Below are 22,453 nucleotides of genomic sequence, written 5' to 3'. Positions count from 1 at the left end.
TCTGTAGACTAAATAACGATATGAAATTGTTTAATGTAAATAAATATTTTATATCATCCATCCAACCATCCATCCATTTGTGTATATATACATGTGTATACATTGAATATGAAGTCATGAATTGTTTTATTTTGTTTATAGGAATCTATATGCATTTGTTAAATATGTTATATTTGATGATGATGATATAATATATGTTACTATCAAATTTTTATAGTATAAATGTTTATGATGAATAAAGTTTTATGCCCTTACGATAATTAAACATAGTAGTAATAGTATTATAGTGAACAAGAACACAAATGGGGACAATTGAATATGTATTGAACATAAAATTACAGAATCTTTTAGTAAAATCTGAGAAACTGAGATGGTGGAGAAGATTTGTAGCTCAGGTGGATCATTTTGGTGGAATATTGTTTTCTGAGCTGGATGTTTTTGTCTTGGAGCTTTGGTCGTTCTTCTGAACGACATCATCAGTACAAACTTCAGATAGAAGTGATGTGCTCGAATTTTTCCATATGTGGTTCACAGCTTGTCCTGTACACCTCGATGTTGATTGGTTCGTGTTGACCTTAAACTTGTCATTGTGATTATCAAGGTAAACAATGACAAGCTTAAGGTCAACAAGAACCAATCAACATCGAGGTGTACAGGACAAGCTGTAAACCACATATGGAGAAACTCCGACGCTTCACTTCCATCTGAAGTTTGTGTTGATGATAGCGTTCTGAAGAATGATCAAAGCTCCACGACCAAACTATCCAGTTCAGAGAAAAAAAACTCCATCAAAATCTGAGAAACATACAGTAGGTTCTTCATTTGTAAAATGTCAATCTATTGTCTTAGATTTGGATGTTCCCTTTTTTCCACACTAAGCATTTTCCGTTCTCATTTTCTTTTTTTCGATCTTCTTAACCTTCTGCTGCCAGGTATTTCACTTTTAATTGACGATACATACTACTTATATTTGTTGACATCAGTAGAACACACTACAGTATTATTGTATTTGTATTATTTTGAATGATAGATAACTTATGGATTTAATGAAAACTCAAATAACAATATTCCTAAGTGTCTATTTCAATGTAACTAAGTTAACTGATATGTACAGAAATCATAAACAGAATCATAGTGTAACAGACTTAGGTAACAGTAGTAGTGGACGAATACTAGAATTATAACAATTCGTAATCTGAAATCTACATTGAAGTACCCAGCAATTGTATTGGAACCAATTTACATAAATCAGTAATTCTCAGAATCATCCAAAACATGCCAGTAGTTTTATATAATCGTTTCGAAGAGTAAAATAAGTTATTGTAAGCCGTAAATGGAGAAAGCTAACGGTCATTAAAATCAACCATCTTGCTCAAATCCAAATTTCAAGGTTTGTTATCCCAGATAGTAAAATGAACAGTAGTAGAATATGTTTAAACAGTATGATCAATTTTGGCACGTTTAAAACATTTAGCATTATGAAATATGCATGATTTACTTCAATGAAATGTACTATAACATAGATATTTCCAATTTTTTGTACTCATTTTTATACTCCTCATCAAACTGTTTCATTGAAATGAGAACCATTATTAATCAAATTTAGATATGAACGACCTAAAATATCTACTGAGTTACAACTGAAACAAAACTTGTCCATAACACGTTGATATTTGAAGCAATAGGCACTGGGTTTGTATTCTATGTATAAACGTTAATAATGCGATTCAGATACATCAAACTGTTGAGGCACAGATAGGATAAAATCGCTGTTTTGAACCTTAGTACTAGCCAAAATCTAATGGTAAAGTATAACTAACTTCATAACTCATTGACAGTTTAATTAGTTTTACACCATCACAGAAATCACTTAAAAGGTTTAGCTCAAATTTGGTTTTCTTTACAATCAGAGGTTTACCAATATGCTTAAATACAGGATGTTTCGCAAAATGTGGATGAATTTACGTACTATACCAGTCAATTTATAAGTAAACATGAACACCTATCCATTACATTACGTTTACTTAACTGACGGCCTGCTCGTATATCTGGACTGCCTGTTCTCTTCATCTAAATATTTTAACAAGTTACGTTTTTGTTTGTTTTAACACATCATTATGTTTACTAATCGAATAACTTATGGAAAGTTTACTACCTTTCGCTGTACAAGTTACAAAAAAATACAATAAGAGATATCCTGGTGGCTGGATATATGTATTGAGAAAGACGAACATTACTTAGATGTGGATTCCTGAACTGCTAACATCTAACTGGTGATCACTTAATACTTATCGTCAGGATCATCCAAGAAATCAAAAAAGAAAACTTGTTGAAATACTCTGCGCTAAGAATTCTATGTTGTACCGAAGATGTAATATTGAATAAAGCCACTAATAATAATAACTGTTATCGTTGTAATACCTAGTTTGTTCGACTATTAGAAATCATTGCGAAAACTGTCATCAAAGCAATTAAACAAATAGTCTTAATGTTAGTTTAATAGGCTTATGGGGATTTTTTAGTTTGTAATTTACATCACGCTTATATAGCAGTAGTAATTAACTTGATAATCCGCGACAAGTAAACGCTGCAAAATTTCTATAGTCAATGGTCGAATTACGACTATTCGATTCGCATACCGAAAATTCTGATCCTAGAGACTGGATCAATTTTATCATAGACTATTAATTAAGCTTTTTTCTTAGTACTCTATATGTAATCTGTACAATCAGTTTCCATAACTATTGGTTTCTATAAGTTAACATGAATGAAACTGTAACGGTTGATACTTTTAAATTTTATAAGGGATTGGATAACGAAAGTATAAATTTTTAAGAAAGCATCTCTCTAACGTCATCCTGATGAGATTTGGCAGATACTAAACGATGTTTGTCCTAAATCACTATTACTATAGCTAATCCTATAAGTATCAGTAACAGTAGACTAGTGAATTAAGTGAACGTCTTGCGATAATTAAGTCGTAAACCTAACATGAATTCTGGTGACTTAAGATATTCCATCAAAGAAGTCGTCAGTTGACATCCAAAAGTTACTGATCCCCTATAACTTATGTATGATACCTATTTTTCTTAATATTGTTCAGTTAAATAGTTACAACGTTGTTCGTTAGCTTAATTCTTTCTTACAAATAATTGATGAAATAACACATCATTTGCTCGAGAATAACCAGTATCATCGTATATATGATGTGTCAGGTTAAGCTGTATTAGTACATCTAACCACTTGACCTCATTAATTCCATTTCGCGAAAGCGTAGATTAGTGATTAGAACATGTAATTTTCAATTATTATGGCGTGAATTGAAACCACGAGACACTTGTGTTGGTTTAGGAGTCTCGGTAGTATAATCTTCATCCAAACACTGCGGTATAAAGTTGAGGACATTAAACGTGTGAGCTAAATCATATCTTTTAACGAGGGTTCGAGTTAAGATTGATAACTTACTTCATTTAAATGCTTTAACATTATTGTCAGCTGTTCATTACAACTAAACAAATCATATTTCCACAGTTTTCTTAGACGTTTTGCATATGGTTTTATATTAGTTTTATTTGTTATAATTATTATAAGATCAGTATGAAAGCAAAACCAAATCCCATTCATAATTGATTATTTATATTGTCATATGTATTCATTGAATTTAACATGACTAAGGTCATTTTGTTAACGTTTTTGAATAAAAATGATATACATGATCATATCATAATCAAACTATAATCACTTTGTTTTTATAGAAAATTCACTTTTTTGTTCACTACTATCTGATCAGTACACTATTTTTCTATTACCTCATATTACCTGCTATTCATGTACAACAAAAAGCCAATATCCGTTTTGTTATTATTAGACATACTAGAGCTTGACTCGCAGTGTTTTGCTTTCATTTAGTCAGTCTGGTAGTGAAAGGATGACCAAAGGTAACTGACTTTGGCAGTGATTTACGTTGCATTAATAGCAGTCAACATTGAAATTAGTTGTAATGAGATCCCACCAACTGTAACAGCACAGTCATTACCAGTGGAATAAACATTTCATGTTCAACTTCGTTTTCGAAAGCATTTTTTAAACATGCGCTTATTTTCTAACTTGCATGGGAAACTCGCTGAGTGAGTGTTGAGAAGCCTGTTTGATTTTAACTGCATTTGTAATTATATGCACGTGCCCAATCAATAACACAACCTGTTCTTTCTTTTGCAGATCTTTTCAACTTACGATAAGACTTGGAAATTATAGTTAAAATACATAAAAATCGATGCTTTAACATCTGTCAACTACTAATAATGCTGTACAATGTGAAGTTTTTCTTTTCAATAAATTTCTATAAACACGTACCATTTTTAACGTTGATTGCAGTTGTCGTGTGGTGTGTTATGGAAATAAAAGCGAACGTAAGAGACATACGATTAGACCAGAGGTGTGTTAAAAACTGAAGCAATTTTAGATAAATCGGTGTGTATTTAGGCGAAAAGTAGACAATTTAGAGATATTTAGAACATAGAGTGATATAAAGGGGGAAATCCATATTATTTTCTCCTGTCAAGTGAGAAACCAGACATTTTGGCGTTTCCCCTTTGTTTACCATTATTTCCGTTTTATTGGTTGCTTGGGCAGAACCTTACTAAAACTCCAGCAATGTAAAACAAGTGTAGAATCTTCCTTTTTAAAATGATACACTTACGCCTCTGATTTTCCAATAACCCAGTTTCGGTGCCATGACCGACAGATGTGATAACAAGCCAATGACATGGCTTTTAAAGTCGACTTGTTTTACTGCTACCCAAGGCTATCTAGTTTCTACATCCAATATACAGTTTGACTCTTGATTCAGATTGTAACATCGAAGAAAGGACGCTGACAGCTTGTTCTGGATTTTTGCTAGTATGCTACTGTGATTGTCTAATCTTCTCTAAAATGAGTCATCAGAATGTGAGTACACCACTTCTTCGGTTGGAAGCTTCTAAGAGTTGATGACTTTATGCGATGTCATAGGTATTCGGTTCATTCACAGCCTCTGAACTTGCCTGACATCCCCCCGTAATTTTCTTAATCTAGTAATAAAGAAGATGAAATATATCAGTGGAGGAATTATTTCTAAGTATTCTAAGCAACTAAGGATGCTGCTGATACTCAGTATTGAATAACACCAACGATGAAACATACAAACGATTCTTGACAAAGTTGCTTTCTGTAACACCCAGTCAAACCCAAAGTCAGGAATGAAGGAGTTCGAATATATGTATATATTTGAAAGGTAGTGTATATATACATATATATGGCAAGTCGTATGTATGTAAGTATGTAATCTAAGGTGACTGGTTGTGAAGCGCTGCGTGTCCAATGGTTATCTGGTGCGAACTGTTATCTGAGTGGCTTCAGCTAGAAGGCTTCCAGTAAAACTAATGAGATCAAGATCAATGTCGAAGGTTTGTATGGCTATTTATTTCGGGAATTCACCGCTACATCTAACTTCAACTCTTGTGGGTTGGCGACGATCCGAGGACGTGACCAGGCAGACGTTTTGTGATATGTGCTACTTATAACGAAATAAGTAGTATATACCGCTATCCCGGGATAGAATGTTTTGCAGTATAATCATTTAACTGCAGAACTGGAAAAGTGATGTGAACAGAAGGAAGCTCAGTAAATTTAAAAAGTACTCATCTATAATCTATGGGACTTTATGGTTCTTGCAGAACCTTTCGGCCAATTATCGGATACTGACGAATTTTCATTGCGGTCGTTAAGTATTGTAGAAACCATCATAGTTGCGTTGACTGTGTCGTTCGATTATGTAGCGTTAAACTGGACAAATGGATTTACTTCGAACTAAGCGGTCTTTAGCCAGTCGATGTTAGATGTTGTCTTTTTTGGTGCAGTATGTAGGTTTACGACATAAACCTTAGTACAGTCCTCAATCGCAGCTTCGAGGGATCGGTGTAACAATTTGCGAAAACGTACATATGAAATCGCAACGCAAATTTAGCGACAACGCCAGTTGTTTGCGATTAGGTGAAAGAAAGCTTAACTGAACGTATTGCGTTTGCATGCCCGCTTGGGTAGGAAATTAGATCCACATTCAGAGAAGATGAAAAATGCGTGAATTCATCTAGAAAATTTTAAGTGCCATGCCATAAACGTATTCCCCTGCAATACACCCGGAGTCAACACACACTGCGTTGTGGATCCCTTACAACATGAGTAGAAGAGTCAGTCCAATGTGATCCTTTACAGCTGAAATTAAGTCTCTCAACTTTAAAAAAAACCGTTCTACCGACCCATTGGTGGAAAACTGTCATTCAGAATCCTGTTATCTCTAAATGTTTAGTAAAAGGGAAGGAAATTACAGATTTCTGACAGCCAACATAAGAGCGTTCACGCTTCCTCACGTCTTTAATAATACCAGTCTAGCAAGAGCTTTTTGCAATGAGCTTGGTAACCGCTCGAATACCCGGATAAGAAGCGTTGTGCAAATTACTCAAAAATTCGGAATGATAATGTTTCGGTACGATAGGACCATACTTACCAGTAAGTGAGTCAAATAGTAAAGTCTACTTACCTATTCCTCCCTGTTTGATCCATAATTTTAGAGTTGTAGACGATAACTCGTTTTGAAATATAGAAGCGTTTAAGATCGATTGTTCAGAAACTTTTCAATGAATATATAAGAGAGGTTTATCTTGTAACCACATTGTTTACCACAAGAATATGTGTGTATCATAAGTAAATTGAAGGACGAAGTTCAGTTTTCCGGACTCTGAAGAGGAGTAACTGTACGGGGATGGGTTACTAGAAAATACAAGAAGTTTATTATCGATGTAAACATCGAATGCCCGAACATCAATTGGTTTTTAAAAGTGACATACAGTACAACACATGGCTAGGAGTTCCCTACTGAAAGTGTTATATCACGATTCCCTATATGTCAACCGTCTGGATAAAAATGTGAAGGAATGTTAAGTTTCTTTAAACCACTTTTGTCGGACTTCGTTTACTGAGCCAGATTGTTCTATTGCGAGTAACTGAGCTCGTGGAGCCAGCATCCCTTGCCCATGAAAGGTTAGCTTCTGAATAAGCGGATCAGATCTCAATATTATCTGGCATCAGTTGCATAATAGGGATAAAATGCATAATCCAACCGTGATATTCCAGGACAGAGAATATCACAATACATAAACAAATATATATAATGCTAGGATTAGGAGAAGATTCATAGGTATCTTTAAGGCTCACCACTGAAAACGACGTTTCTGACATCTACACTATCTAAAACCTATCATAGTACGAGGCTTGCGAAATTCGAATCCAAGGAAGATAGGATAAGGGAAATATCTGATTAAAAGGTTGATGTGCCGATCTTTTTGGAATGCAAATTGACTAGTCGTCCTAAGAAATAAGCTGCATAGCCACGTAAAAATTGAAGTGATGAAGACGCTTGGCCGAGGGCACTCAACTAGGTCTGTGACCAGCATAAGTAATACATCCAAATCAACGTCGAAGACTTATGGACCTGTTTATTCAAGCGATTTGTTCGCCACAACAGTTTACCCATGTTTATCACATCTTCAGGCATTTGTCTCTTCTTGGATCTTCTGAACCCAATATTTTATCTTTATGATCTCTTGCTCTGCAACCGAAAACCTTCTGTATGGTTATGCGATAGCTACTTAGCCAAAAACTCTGTTTTATGGGGAAAACAAACTTTACAAGGCGCATAAATCCACAAATAACCTCCAAATCGACTGCACCTCGTTCAGTCGAGTGACTGTACTATCACCAGTTGAACAGTAGCAAATATCTTGGCCAGTATCAAAACAAAAAAGTCAGTCGGAATATGCTCGACACATAGGTATTATTTATCGAACACTGAATATTGGAGGGAGTTTGAGTTGATCTGCACCCGAGGTTGTTCGAATATGTAGTAAAAAATCGTTAGAAAGCAAATGGATGGCGAAATGGATAAGACACCGAGACTTCAAAGTTTCCCCAAGTCGGTTTTCGTGAATCCTATGATGTGTGAGTTTACAAATGTCGCATCCGTTTTGATTTCATTTGAAATTTAATATTTATTGTTGGAATATTCCAACAATTCTTAGTGTTATAAAGATCATTTGTTGTGTAGACGTATATTTTAGTCATGCAGCTTTTCGTTAATTTGACTCTACTGTTCTGTAATAATTTATTCGCCGTTTTGAAATCTTGGATGACGGGATCTTCTACATACACCAATAGTTACCTTATGCAGTGGAATATATACGTGTTGAAACACAGGTTTATGATCTTGTCTATATTTCATTTACCGTCCAAGAGACGAATTTCAATCGTACTGGGAATGTTTAACTTAAGAGAACCTCCTATATCACAAACGTTCGCGATGTGCTCCTGAAACATGCCTGTGGATATTTAGATTCTGGGTCTAACGATTGGGCTCTAAGTACATATTTTTTTACTGCTTCAGTTCTGTTTTTATACTCATATGTAAACTGCTTGGCGCTGCATGCAAGATCTATATTAACTCTCAAGGTTTGGTTAGTGTCTGAGTGAAGTGGACTTCATATTCGACTATCTAATGTCTGTACTAGCAGTCCTTTTATGCAACTGTATGAGATACTGATCTACAACGGATGTTGTGCTACAGCTTTATGAATGAAAATTCTCTGGTCAATTTGACTTGTTTGCTACATACTTATTCCTACCGTATAATAGTCTATTATATTTAACCCGTTAGTACATTTGTATTCATGCTAAAATGAGTCTTCAGTTCTCGTAGGATTGTTATTTCATTTTTGTTGCTACCATCAAGGACGTTATCCTCAATTAGGAATCTTCGGTGGGGCTATTATTTACGGATGAACCAGTCAGATGTAAGATAGTCTTGTATGTTGGCACGAAATTCATTCGTACATTTGGCTAAATAGAGTTTTGGCATTATAGGTGATGCCAGTTCGTGATGAAAACCCTAAATCTAATTTTTAACTGTAACCATCGATCGTAAAACACAATTCTAGTTGGTTTATGACCCTCATTTAGTCCTGATCAGTAGGTGTCTTTTCTCAAGGTCACTTCAACTTCGCTCAAAGGTCGTCCATGAATTATAGTCCTACCGAATCTTCTTTTTCTGATTGATCTCAATATCGTAAGATGATTACACATCGCTATTACCACTTATGGGTTACAAGAACTTTACAGATATCTCTCGTATTTTTTACCTAAACCCAACTATCACTTCTATGGTAATCGATGCTGTCGGTGATGTTCGCAAATAGTTACTTCCCAGCATTTTGAGTTCCTGTTTTTTACACTAAATGCATATTTAGTCTAGATGGATATATGCATGAGGGAATCGTTTATTTATGGGAACAAGGAAATGGTTTAATTTTTTCAACTGCACTTATATAATAACATAATCATGATTCTCAAAGTAATTTTGTTTTAAAGACTGAGTTATTTCTGTTCGCTTTGTTATTTCAGTCCACAATTTGGAAAATGAATACTGGCTTAAAAAATGCTCTTCACACCCTGAATACGGAGTAAGCTTAATTACTGTTGCGTAAAATTAAAAATAAAATAATCACACATTACAATTGTTGATTAACATTACTACGCTCTTGGATTTTGTACACGGGAAGATTTTCAAGAATAAATATCAAGATTAAATTGTAACATTCCAACATTTCGCTGAACTATTTTGGTTCTAGCCTCTTTGTATTCTTTGCATAACGAAGGTTCACCATCGTAAAGTAATTAACCCATCATTTTACTGTCAAATTTAGCGAATTTTTTAGTAAAACAAGATCAGAAAATGGTTTATGAATTTCATTGCCAGTCATTATCAGATGAACCAAGAGATACTTAAATCTGTCTTCATTGTGACGAAAAAAAGTGGTCAATTACTGGTTGTTGTGTAACATTTACTTACATCATCGATTGATCATTTGCTAACTGATAAATCGCTTAGTAATGCTATTTATCTTGAATATTTTGTAGACAAATAACAGCGTTTAAGTCCTTGTTGTATGTTATCATAATTAATCAGCGAATCTGTTTTGTGAAAATCCTTAATTCGGGATTTGTCCCAAACAAAACCCATCAGTTTGTTAAAAAATATCCATTCCATTGTCATAATAACCCTTCATCTACTGTAACCGTAAAATTATGTGAACCAGCAACCTCTGGATGTATCAATGTCACTGAATCGATGAATATGAATTAGCAAACAAGATACGGAACTATTCAAATTACCATAAGGAAAACTAGTGGGAATACGATAAATAACTTTGAACGACTTGTTTCTGTCCACTATATGACCGCTATCGATCACGTGTGATAGAACCGAGCTGCGTATTGTTTTGACGTAACCTTTTCCTAACCACGAAGGGAGGTGTTCACTAACTTGTTGGTTCAGTTACCTGGTAGTGCGCCCAATATAGCTTTCTCCACAGGAGCAGCTGAATTTGTAGATACACATAGAAGTGGCATAACCAGGTAACTTATCCTTTAATTGCGGAATCACCATCGATCGGGTCGATTACGATAGGCAGAGGTTGGCAGCATTAAACGTTCTCTTTACTGCTCTAGTCAATCTATCCCGTAATACATCGCTAGCTAAATCACCATTGAATTGCAGCTTCAAGAAAAGCGGTTTCTTATTAGCCGTCAGTCACTATTTTCTTGTTTTGTACCCGCAAGTGTTTCTTCAGGAACCCCAGTGGATATCCCAATTCAATCAAAATATTATGAATGTGTTGTAATTCTCTATCGATTGTGTCGACTGAGCATATCTTAATAGCTCTATTTGCAAGAGGCACAAAGCTTAAAAAATGTGTGTATTGGCTTGGAGAAGAACTTTTCCTATACACACCTCTGCTGATAGAACCATTTTCTTTTCTACTTAACAAAACGTCCAGGAAATTTAGTTTGTTATCTATTTCCTCCTCACATGTAAATTTAATAGCAGGATGTTTGTTATTAAATAGTTCCAATAGTTGTTCTTTTCTAATGTTCTGATCGGCAATGATGAAAGTGTCATCAACGTAACGACAGTAGAAATCCAGTTTATTGACAACCTCTTTGAGAGATCCGTTTTCTAGTTCCGCCAGAAAAAAATCCACAAGCAAGGCACCTAGTGGCGAACCCATCGCTATACCATCAATTTGTCTATAATATGTGTTATTAAAGACAAAATGGACATTCATTGTGCATTTCAAAAGAAATTCTTTAAGACAAACTTCAGGAATCCCAATATTGATTTGTTTTTCCTGCAGTTGTTGGCACACAAAATCGATAGTCTCTTTTAACGGTACGTTGGTGAACAGAGAAGCAACATCTAAAGATATCATTCGTTTCCCATTTAAATTTATATGTTCCACTTTGGAAATGAAATCGAAGACGTCTTTCACGCTCCTATTGACGACTAATTTGTGTAAGGGGTTTAGGATACGAACTAGCCACTTTTCAGTTTTATGATAAGGCGAATTATCCATATCTAAAACTGGGCGGAGAGGAAGACCTGTCTTGTGAACTTTAGGTAAACCATATAGTCGCGGTGTGTTCGATCCAGTAGGCTTGAGTGAGTCATGTATGTCAGGAGTAAGAATACCTTTAATTTTTAATTCCTTCAGTGAGTTAGTCAGCAATTGATTATTTGTTCAAAACCATCTTACCTACTTTTGTATAGATTATGCGTTTTGTTAGCTGTAATAAAATAGATTTGTCAGCATAGTATGTCGCTAGTAAATTAAATTTAGTGACTGCTGATCAAGGGAAAAATGTGGAACCGGGCATTCAGAGCCTCAGATTTATAAAGGTTGCTGAACACGCTTTTATTGGCTCAGTTTTCATCGGGGTTATTAGTTCTGGGTAGGACTTTAAACTGAATATTCCTAAATAAGGCAGAACGTGTCAGAATCTTCTACTTGACACTGCGCTCGTTCTTTTGCTTAGACGTATTGAACGCTACACCAAATTAATTACTTGTCAGATTATCCCAACTCCAAACAAATTGCAGGTCGATTTTTTTCATCGGTCCTACTTCCTTTACTACCTGTCTTTCATTTCTTTTTACTGTTGTAAAGGTAATCACACTTTCTGAATTTTAGCTACTTAAGCCTTCTGAAGGTGAACAATTGCGTCCCATAAGCTCTTTTTCTCCACAAATTTTACGGGAGTTTCATATTTTGTTGGCTGAATGGAGATCAGAAGCTCGTGAACTTGTGGCGTGTATGAAAGAGAAAGAAAGACAATCTGTTTTAGCTTCAGTTGGTATTCAGGCATTTTCTGAGGATGTTCTGTCTCAAAAAAACATGGACATGCCCGGTGATCTCAACATCAAAAAGATGTCACAAAGAAACCTTTCTACTTCTGCTGTGTCGTGGAGGAATCCAAGCTTTGTTTCTGGTATGCGTAAACGAAAATCAACTCAATTAATTCGTGGCAATCGATCTTCAAAAGTTAGTTCTCTTAGTCTTCTAAATTTAATTTACATATTTAGTGCGACTCATTTAACAAGTATGGTTTCGTGTACACTTAATTAGTCTGCACTTCATATGTAAGGGCTGGTGATAATACTGAACTACCCTACCTAAGTAAATGTAGGGTTTGAACTTGCAATCCTGTATCTAAGAGTCAAATGTCGTAACCACGTGACCACTGCTCTTGATTTGCTAGATAAATGTTAATTGTTACTTTAGGGACTCCGTTAAAGTATATTGACGTTTTAACTGTAAGAAAAAAAACTTCATATCGTTCCTTTAACAATACAAACTGTTTCCTTAATATATGAAAACTTTCCTTAAGTGTGGAATTTTAGAGTGAAGTGTTACTCTTTATGAATCGGTTTAGAGTACATAATTTTAAATTAGCATGTATAGCGAGTAAAAAACAGTAGATGTAGATGTATTTGAAAAGTTTGTTTAGTAGCTTTTTGGTAAGCTTGAGGCTTATTTTTACTTGTCGATTACAGATTGCAAATAAAACTCCAGACTATAAGGTCACTAATATTGCACTTTAAGCAACTATAACCCTTTAAATACCATGTGTAAACCAATACTTTTGTGTTAATTTATTCACATCTAGTTCGGTCGTCCATCCAATTATCCTCCGAATTCATCATGGTCGCGAAAACATTGTTACAATAACTCATTACTAAAACGGCGTGATATAAACAAACCATCCATTCCAGCTGAAAATCTGAAAAGGACCACACATACTGACAACAAATCCCAATACCTAGATGAAGACGATGATGAGGAAGAAGACCAGTTGACTGCTATAGTTTCTCGCCAACGTCAAGCATTTTCTGCGCGTGCTGCTGCTGGTCGTCCAAGTATACGTAAAATACAGTCAGATCTTCAAGTCAAATCTGGTGATGCCGTCTTAAGCACAGTCTCTAGTGTTCCAGCAGCTAGGAGACTTTCAGCTAAAGTGTTACGTGCGTGGAAATCTTTGGCTAAAAAGATCATTTGTAAGGTGGCAAGGCAACGTGGTACTAATCGTCGAGATAAGATAATCCTAGCAAAACGCGCTGCTCGTGAGTGCGCACGTTTGTTACGTCAAAAGGCATTGCTTTCCCAAAAAGCTGCTAGAGATTCAATAAGTAAGTGTCCATTTCTTATTTCCTTCTTACTTAAGGTATACCTTAAATGCATAAATTCTGTGATCCTGAGTGCCGTTAGAGATACTCAAGATACCTTGGTGCATAAATTATGGACCAAATTTAAATAGTCAGGTTTTTGATTATCCAATCAAGACAATACATTTAAGCGAACAATCCTGTTTTCTGTTAGTTCTTTACAAGACAGCAACATTTACATGTATGAAAAATAGTAAGTCAACCAAGGTAGTTTGTGAGTCAATAATAACAGCAAAATAGATCACATAATCAAGCATAATAAGTAAGATGTGCAAATTGATAGCAAAATGACAGATAGATATGAGCATAAAGGCTTGAATCAAAGTTTCAACATAGAAAGTTTCTTAACACTTGCAACTATAGACACAAAAATAGCAATCATTAAAAATAATTAGGATTACGTTTAAAATTTTCAAGTAATTAAATAGTGAGGAATATAAACGAAAGAGGTTGATGGAAAAATCTTATAAAGGATGTGGAAAATAGGAATAAATATTATTACTAAAGCCGTCTTTTATGCTTTATCCAGTCATGGAAAGAACAGAGGTGTCTAAATTCTTGTCGCTTCTGTTATATTAAGACGAGGTCGAAGCCCGTCGGGAAACAATTATGCTATACGACAGATCACTTAAAATGATTTAATTTTATCTATCACGTAACTACTGTCGACCAAATGCGGCAAGACAACGCTACGTTTTGTATTCGTCTGACCCTTTTCAAAACAAGATGCTCCCTCAATTGTTGGTTAAGTTGCTTTGTGGTATCCCCAATATAGCTATCTCCGAACGAGTAGTTGAGTTTGTAGATACACATAGGAGAGGTAAAATCAGGTAAACTATTCTTAGTTTAAGTTGATGTTACTGGTCAACTAGGAAATGCTGAGGTACGATTAGCTGCTTAAAAAGTTTTTTTAACGGCTCTCACTAATCCACTATATAGGACATCGCTCACTAAATCTCCATTGAGTTTTAGTTTTAGGAAAGGTAGTTTCTCACGATTGGTTCATATTTTCTACTTTCAATTCCCCGTGAACATATGCCTTGCTGGTTGCTGATTTCTTTAAGCACGCGATTAGTAAATTCTGGCTTCTTTGTGATGTCATCTGAGCAGATCTTTTTTGATCTGCTTAAAAGCTTTCTAACTAGATTTATGTTGCACCAAAGGCATGTAAATCTGAAGAAATTGGTACATGTAACTTGCTATTTATATCCTATAATAAATACTATGAGGTTGTATTTAGGTACAAGTTAGTGATCTGCCACTTCGTTTATTCGGTCCCTCCTTACTACCTGGTTTTTACAACTATAAATGTCACCCTACAAGAAAGAGATTTTACATTGGTTTTTCAAGAGACACCATCCAAGTCTTTACACGGCCTTAACAGCACAGCTCAACCCTGTGGCGCAAACACAGGTACCAAAAAACTCTGGTAGACCAATGTTCCTGTTCTAATCCAGCCGATTCAGTGTGTAAGCTTGAGATCCTACTCGTTCCATAACTTAGTATACTAGCTACCTCATTATCAACTATCTATCCATAATTAAAATTACCTTGAACCAGAATAGAGTAATGATTAAGATTTTCTTTGGATTACTGTAGACTGACTCTACAAATGATAACTACTACTAGAAAAATTACTGTTGCTTCAACGCTCACTCAAACAAATCCTATTTACAATCATATGATAATATTTCTATTTCTTTTGTACTACTCCCTTTTATTTTCATTTCGCGTATTTTATTTTTCAACTTATACAGAAACTCGCCTATGGTGGGAACCCTGTCCATATGAACGACCTCAGGTCACTGACTGGTCGACAGTTGAATGATCCCACCGAATACGTATACTGAAACAGTCTTTCTGAAATCACGTATGCCATTCAAACTGGCTTCCTTCAACGTTCGCACACTAATGCAGATCGAACAACATATAGGGTTGGCTATGTCTTTAGAAAGTCTCAACATGTCTGTTGTCTATCCAAAGTCCGTACTCAAGACTCTACTAAGGTACTGCAAATTCGCTCCATCTGTCGTTTCGGAAAACCTGTTTCACGTGTGTTTATATAGGGACCTTGTGGTGTATCCTTTAGTTTTTTGACGCTGGTGTCGCACTAAGCGCTAGAGCTGAGGCAACACTAATCGATTGGATCCCCATTAACAGTCGATTACGTGCTGTTAGATTAGAGAGTTCCAACAAAGTGAGGAGAAATCGGCGTGAGAAATGATGTCCTTTCGTCATCTCCGCCTATGCCCCGACAGATTGCAGCCCGGATGCAATCAAGGATGGATTTTACCGCCGGTTAACTGTTCCTCTCCAGAAAGTGCGTACGACAGATATTGTAGTACTAGCCGGAGACTTGTTGGTCGCAGGATAGATAACGGGGACCGTCTACTGCAACCATGCACAGACCACAACCTGTTTCTGGTCAGCACTAACTACCGGCACAGTCATCGCCGATGTGCCACCTGGCATCCTTTATCTGCACCTCAAGCCTAGACTCAGATTGATCACGTCGCGATCAGCTACCGCTGGCGTGGTTGTGTACAAGACTGTCGCCCCTTTTGGAGTACCTATCTGGACTCTGATCATGCCTTGGTCTGCGCCAATCTTGCCTTACTTTTCAGTGGACAACGAAGTGACCGCCACCAAAGGATTGATGTTAGCAAGCTGGTTGCAACTAAGTATCGAACCGAGCTAGCTTCTAGGCTAGCCACTATTCCACCGAAAAGTATAGATGAGCATTGGTTGCAACTTCATGACGCCATGAAAATGGCGAGTGAAGTCGCTTGCGACTTCGTGAAACGTCCTGCTTATAAGCACTGGAATTCTTCAGGCTCCTTACAACTCATTGAAGCCCGTGGGTCTACTCCAAGTGACCGTGAGTTTGACCACAAACGACCACTGTTACGTAATGAAGTTGAGCAAAGCTCGCGTAAGGACCGGGAAGCCTGGTGGTCAAAGCGTGCTAATGAGCTGGAAGCAGCAGCTGCATCTGGTAACTACCGGAAGCTCTTCCAGCTCATCCAAGCCACTGGCAGCAAGAAGTCTGGTGTGAGCGAAACAATCTGTGGGGATGATGGGATGCCAATCACTAACATCTATCGACGTCTTGGACGATGGGCAGAATTCTTCGAAGGGCAGTTCAACTGGCCTGCTGCTCCGGCAACATCGGTCAGACTGTCCTGCCCTCCATGGGCGGTGAAGACTGATCCACCAAATGAGACGGAAGTCCGCAAGGAACTCCAACTCTTGAAACGCTACAAATCACTTGGCCCAGATGACTTACCTCCGGCTCTTTTCAAAGATGGTGGTGACTTTCTGACTAAGGAATTGACGACGTTGTTTACAAAGGTTTGGTAACTGGAAAGTGTACCAACGTCATGGAATGAGTCGATAGTTGTCCCTATCTTTAAAAAAGGGTTCACGTCTTTTCTGTAACAACTATCGAGGGATAAGTCTACTTCCGATTACGTCCAAACTGTTGGCTTCCATCATACTTCGTAGGTTGTTCAAAAACCGAGAAAGATTGACTCGTGAGGAGCAGGCTGGTTTTCGTTCTAGTAAACGATGTATTAACCATATCTTCACCCTCCGCCAAATGTTAGGACACCATCATGCTTATCACACACCAACAGTTGCAGCGTTTCTTGACATCAAGGCTGCCTTCGATTCGTTGGACAGGACTGTTCTCTGGGATTGTTTATTGAAGAAGGGTGTGCCTGATGAGTTTATTAACATTTTAAAGGCCCTATATACAAACACCTCAGACAGAGTGAGGGCATACAACCACCTCTTTCCATTGTTCCATTCGAGCAGTGGGGTTAGGCAGGGTTGCCCAATCTCACCATTCCTCTTCAACTTTGCCATCGATGACATTCTGGAAACAGCTCTGATGGATGTAAGTAATGGTGGTGTGGATCTGTTGCCTGGAGAAAGACTTCTCGACCTTGAGTATGCGGATGATATTTTTTACTGTGCGATAATGCCCAAGCCATGCAATCCGCACTTAATTAGTTGGCAATGAATGTCCGTAGGTATGGTATGTGCTTCGCACCTTCTAAGTGCAAAAGTACTCCTACAAGACTGGCAGGACTCTGGTTCAGCACTCACCCTGGGTAGTGAGCAAATAGAAATAGTCGGGAAGTTCATGTATCTAGGTAGCTGCATAAGTGCTGGTGGTGGCGTGAGTGATGAGATCAATTCACGTATAGTGAAAGCCAGAGCAGCTTATGCCAATCTGGGTCATCTTTGGCGCCTTCGTGATGTTAGTCTGGCTATAAAAGGTTGGATCTACAACTCGTAGGTGAGAGCAGTTCTGCTCTATGCTTGTGAAACCTGACCTGTCCGAGTTGAGGATGTTAGACGACTCTCTGTGTTCGATCATCGTTGTCTCTGAATGATTGTTGACATCCAGTGGCAACACCATGTTAGTAATGCAGAGGTTCGGCATTGTGTGTTCGTGCGCAGAGGCGATAATCTAGTTAATGTTACCATCTTGAAAAACCGACTTCGGTGGCTTGGACATGTTCTACGAATGTCGTCCCAGAGAATTCCACGTCGTGCATTATTTGCTGACGCTGGGACTGGTTGGAAGAAGCGGGAGAGGTGGTCAGTGTATGACATGGTGTCGTGGTATGAAAGAAAGCTACAAAGGGCTAGCTTCTGTTGGACCCTCACGACTCCCTGGTTGAATTCCTAGAGATGATGCAACAAAGTGACTTGGAACCTTATGAGACATGACTCAGATTAAAAGTCAGTGGCGATCCTGTTCTAACTTTATGTTACTTCGTAAAAGTGAGAGTAACTTTTTTAACTGAAAGAATTCTTTAGGGTTATATTTTTGCTAGCTGAACTGTTTCTCCGATTATTATTATTATTATTTCACTCTCATACACGAATTTCTGTTCGTTTTTTTATTATACTCACTTTACATTCTCTATCCCTTCATAACCCCATTGTTATTGTGTGCCGCATATGTATTTGGTTGCACCTGTTATCAATGCTTGTGTTCAAATAAATAAATAGAATCACTTACACATAGATAATGAAAGAAAGAGCAACTCTAGCCATGGTTTTATCTAGTTTATTGGCTTTTAAAATAGTGGCTCTGTACTTATATCTAATCATTGATAAACTTATATTTCGATCACTGCTGTAACCCAATCCTTTCTGCCTTTGTTTGCTTTAATTTTTCTGTTGAATTTATTTTGATCGACTCCTTATTATGACGGATTCTCCCAAGATCGTAGTAAAATGTTTTCAACTTTGATCTGTGAGTGAATTTTTCTCTATACTTACAATACTTCTTCCCGATTCTCTACGCAGCATAATGAATATAATGAGCAAATATTTTGAATTGTCTTATTGTTGTAGAGGTTAGCGCATAAATCCACTGATTTACTATAAGTCGAGTGTTCAAGGGTCAAGCGTTTAAAAGCCGTTGCTTTTATGATTATTCTGTCTCAATAATTTTCTGGCCGCAAGCCTAAATGATTTGGGTTCAGATCTAAGATGCATAAGCTTATTCCCGTTTATAGATGTACCTTATTGTAACCTTTTAGTAACAAATATGAAATACAAATTTAAGAATTGCTAAATCATCCAATTTTATTTTTTTATGCAACTTATGAATCTTCTTTTAAAAGCTCAGAGGACAGTAAAACCATTGGAACACGTTTTAGACTTATAGGAAAATTGACTAGACAAGCTGGTAGTACATATAAAATAACTGAGTAACTAAATATAGGTTTATGTATTCAGCTTTGACCCACTTTGAGGCTTAACAATACTACTGAAACTCTGAAACCAAATTCGGTGGAGTGAGGTTTGAACCTACGAGTCAGTGATTGAAAGTTGATTGCCTAAATCATAAAGCCATTGCTCACACCCATATATATCATAAACATCCTAAACTTTGGTTATTTTAGACGTGCTGGCGTCTTTGATTTGTACATTTCTGCTTCCTTTAAAGGTCGTGGACATCGTCTGTCACGCGAAATTGCATCTAACTGGCGTAGCTCAACTTCGAGCACAGCTAATGGTTCTGGTCCACTTACAATCAATGGTGTAACTATACCATCGAATTCTAATATTACTCATTTCTCTTCACTTATGGATTTACCTGATTATTACACTTCTGCCCACCCAGAAAGTGGAGGTTTAGAGTTGAACATGTCTACTTCAGTGATGGAATCAAGTACAGCTATACGTCGACGAGCAGAGAAGGCTGCAGCTGAACAACGTAAAGCCGACTTAGAACTTTTGGAGGCAAGAAGACAACAACGAAAACTGAATTTCTTGATTACACAAACAGAATTATATGCCCATTTCATGGCGAAAAAGATGGCGGATGTCAACTCAGGTAATTGTAAATCTGAAGATATACGTGGTCCTGAAAATGCTGAATCAGTATCTGGTAATGTGATTCAAGAAGACGACAGTCAAGAAATCGAAGCTCAAAGAATCTTACGTCGACTTGAAGAAATGGATGATGATTCTGTAGAAACAAAAACTAACGATGAAGGAATTGATACTGGTTCTGACATATCTGTTCCATGTGATCCCATTCAGAATGATCAAGGTTCTGTTAGTATATCGACTGGATCTACACACCGAAAATCATACAGCTCAATAGCTGTAGCTGCAAAAGCTGCAGCTTGTCGGTTGGGTATTAATGTTGAAGAAGAATATGGTTAGTTATGTTCATTATATAACCAATCACTACCATATTTTTTCTGTCCTGTGTATTCATACAAATTTACTTTACTAGAATTGGCAATAAACTTTGACTTTTCCAAGATCTAACTTTCATACATGATATTTAGTTGTTTCCTAGAATTTTAGGGAATTATTTGTCACATTCTTGCATAATACTCAGTCTTTCACTTATGCCCATAATCTATCACCTTAAAAGGTGGAATGTTGTTCAGATTGCGCATGTAACTCTTAATTTGTTAGTGTGGCTCAGCAATATTTGATGTTGTTTGTTTTCCCATTCTAGTTTTTATTTTGAAAATCACATTAGCACAGAGAGCATTGTCAGTGGACTGAAATAAAAAGTTAGAAATACTCGATTTTTAGAAAGTCACGTAGATTACGGGATGTATTACAGTATTTTTCAGCTTGCGCTTATCCCTGTATTTCTTTTACTAATGACGTCTTTATTCCAGAGTTAAATTACTGTTTAAAAGAAGTAACAAGACTAGTCGTATTAAACCTGTGTATTTCTTTTTATTACGCTACCATTTCAACGTGAACTACGCATACTCCTTTAAATTTTATTATGATAGGTTTTATCAAAGTATTAATCTCATTGTCTATATGTCGTTTGTGTAGTCGAAGAGATTGAAAATCTTATTTAAAATGATTTCTAAATAGTCAAATTATTAACCTAAATTTCTGTTTCTGAACTATTGAAAAACAATGAGCACTGAACAGTTAGTACTATTCAATTTTAAATGTCCCACTATTGTGCACTCACGACCCCACCAGGAACTTCTGGTTTCGTGACAGAAAAAATCATCTTAACTCAATAAATTAGTATCCAGTAGTCCAAATCTTCAACTTTACTGATTTTTGACACAATGTAGTCCCCGTCTGGGGACACTGATGAGTTACTTCATCGCTTCCGGCACAGTTTACTTCATACATTACGGCTTTTGATTAATATTTCAAGATACTCATTTTGATATCAGGCACTAATGCATATACCAGCTGTCTAGTGCTCTTCCGTTTTGATAGCCCTACTGAAGTCAGTTTATGATGGCATTAACTGTTCACTGTCTCCAGAAACTACGAAAATTCTCTTTAGCGTGCTGATATTTCCATTTATCCTTCTTTATTTTAGATATTGAACAAGCGAAATCCGAAGCTTTAATGAAGGTCAAAGCAGCTGTTACAACTGAACGTAATCGTGTATGTATGAATCATTATCTCTAGATAAACATTTTCCTTCTTCTTATTATTACTATTATTATTGTAGTGAAAGAGAACACAAGTGGGGACAATCGAATGTATTTGAATGAAAAAATTACAGAACATAGTAAAATGTGATAACCATACAGTAAATACTTCATTTGCAAAATGTCAATCAATTATCTCAAACTTGACTGTTCCTTTTGTAAATGTCAGTCAATCATCTCAGACTTCACTGTTCCTTCATTTCCAGACCAATCATTCTTTGTTCTTGTCCTCTTTTCTTCGTTCTTCTTAACATTCTGCCGTCAGACATTGCACTTTCGATTGATGATACGTACTACCTATATCTGTCGACATCAGTATCACACCACATTATCATTATTGTTATTAATCATTGTTATAGTAACAGTAATGTCTTATTAGTTAATTAGTAATAGTTAATATGTTATAGTTGTTGATTTCCTTACATCTTACTAGTTCGGAACAAAAGCACATGTCCAGTTAAGATCTGGAGGAAATTAAAAAAGATCTCTGATCATTCTGCACTCCATACCTGTTGAGATTTATCAATGAAACATATCTTCAGTTTTAATTAAAATTATGTTTTATAACCTGAAAGAGAGAATGATACCATCCTTAGTTTCTGCAACTATAAACACTATTACTGTGCTGTGTTAGCCCTGACTGTTTTCTGCCTTAGAATCCGAATGTGCACATGAATTCGTGGTATAATCGTTTGTGTTTAAATTTGGCAATGATATAAAGAGCCTTGATCGTAACTTCCACCAACACTGAAAATCCTAATTTTGAGTTTTCAGAGAGCCAGTCAATGCTGAACAACTTAGGACATAGTTAAAACATGTAGTCATACTTTACATCAAAGTATCG

General features: G+C 36.5%; 1 protein-coding gene across 1 annotated transcript in view; it reads left to right on the top strand.

Moving 5' to 3' along the window:
• The first annotated feature begins 7,896 nt into the window (after positions 1 to 7,896).
• The window catches only part of INO80_1 (putative DNA helicase ino80), a 39,849-nt gene continuing 25,292 nt past the window's right edge, over positions 7,897 to 22,453 (top strand). The window contains exons 1-6 of the mRNA XM_051212553.1: positions 7,897 to 8,034; positions 9,490 to 9,548; positions 12,117 to 12,467; positions 13,093 to 13,612; positions 19,620 to 20,339; positions 21,495 to 21,562. Of these exons, the coding sequence (XP_051073364.1) occupies positions 7,962 to 8,034; positions 9,490 to 9,548; positions 12,117 to 12,467; positions 13,093 to 13,612; positions 19,620 to 20,339; positions 21,495 to 21,562 (1,791 nt within the window). The 5' untranslated portion in view covers positions 7,897 to 7,961. The remainder of the gene's footprint in view (positions 8,035 to 9,489; positions 9,549 to 12,116; positions 12,468 to 13,092; positions 13,613 to 19,619; positions 20,340 to 21,494; positions 21,563 to 22,453) is intronic.

This window comes from Schistosoma haematobium, chromosome 1 (genome assembly GCF_000699445.3).
Source record: "Schistosoma haematobium chromosome 1, whole genome shotgun sequence".
NCBI lineage: Eukaryota > Metazoa > Platyhelminthes > Trematoda > Strigeidida > Schistosomatidae > Schistosoma > Schistosoma haematobium.
The sequence above is the reverse complement of the archived record's forward strand: the minus strand, read 5'-3'. Positions and strand labels throughout refer to the sequence as shown.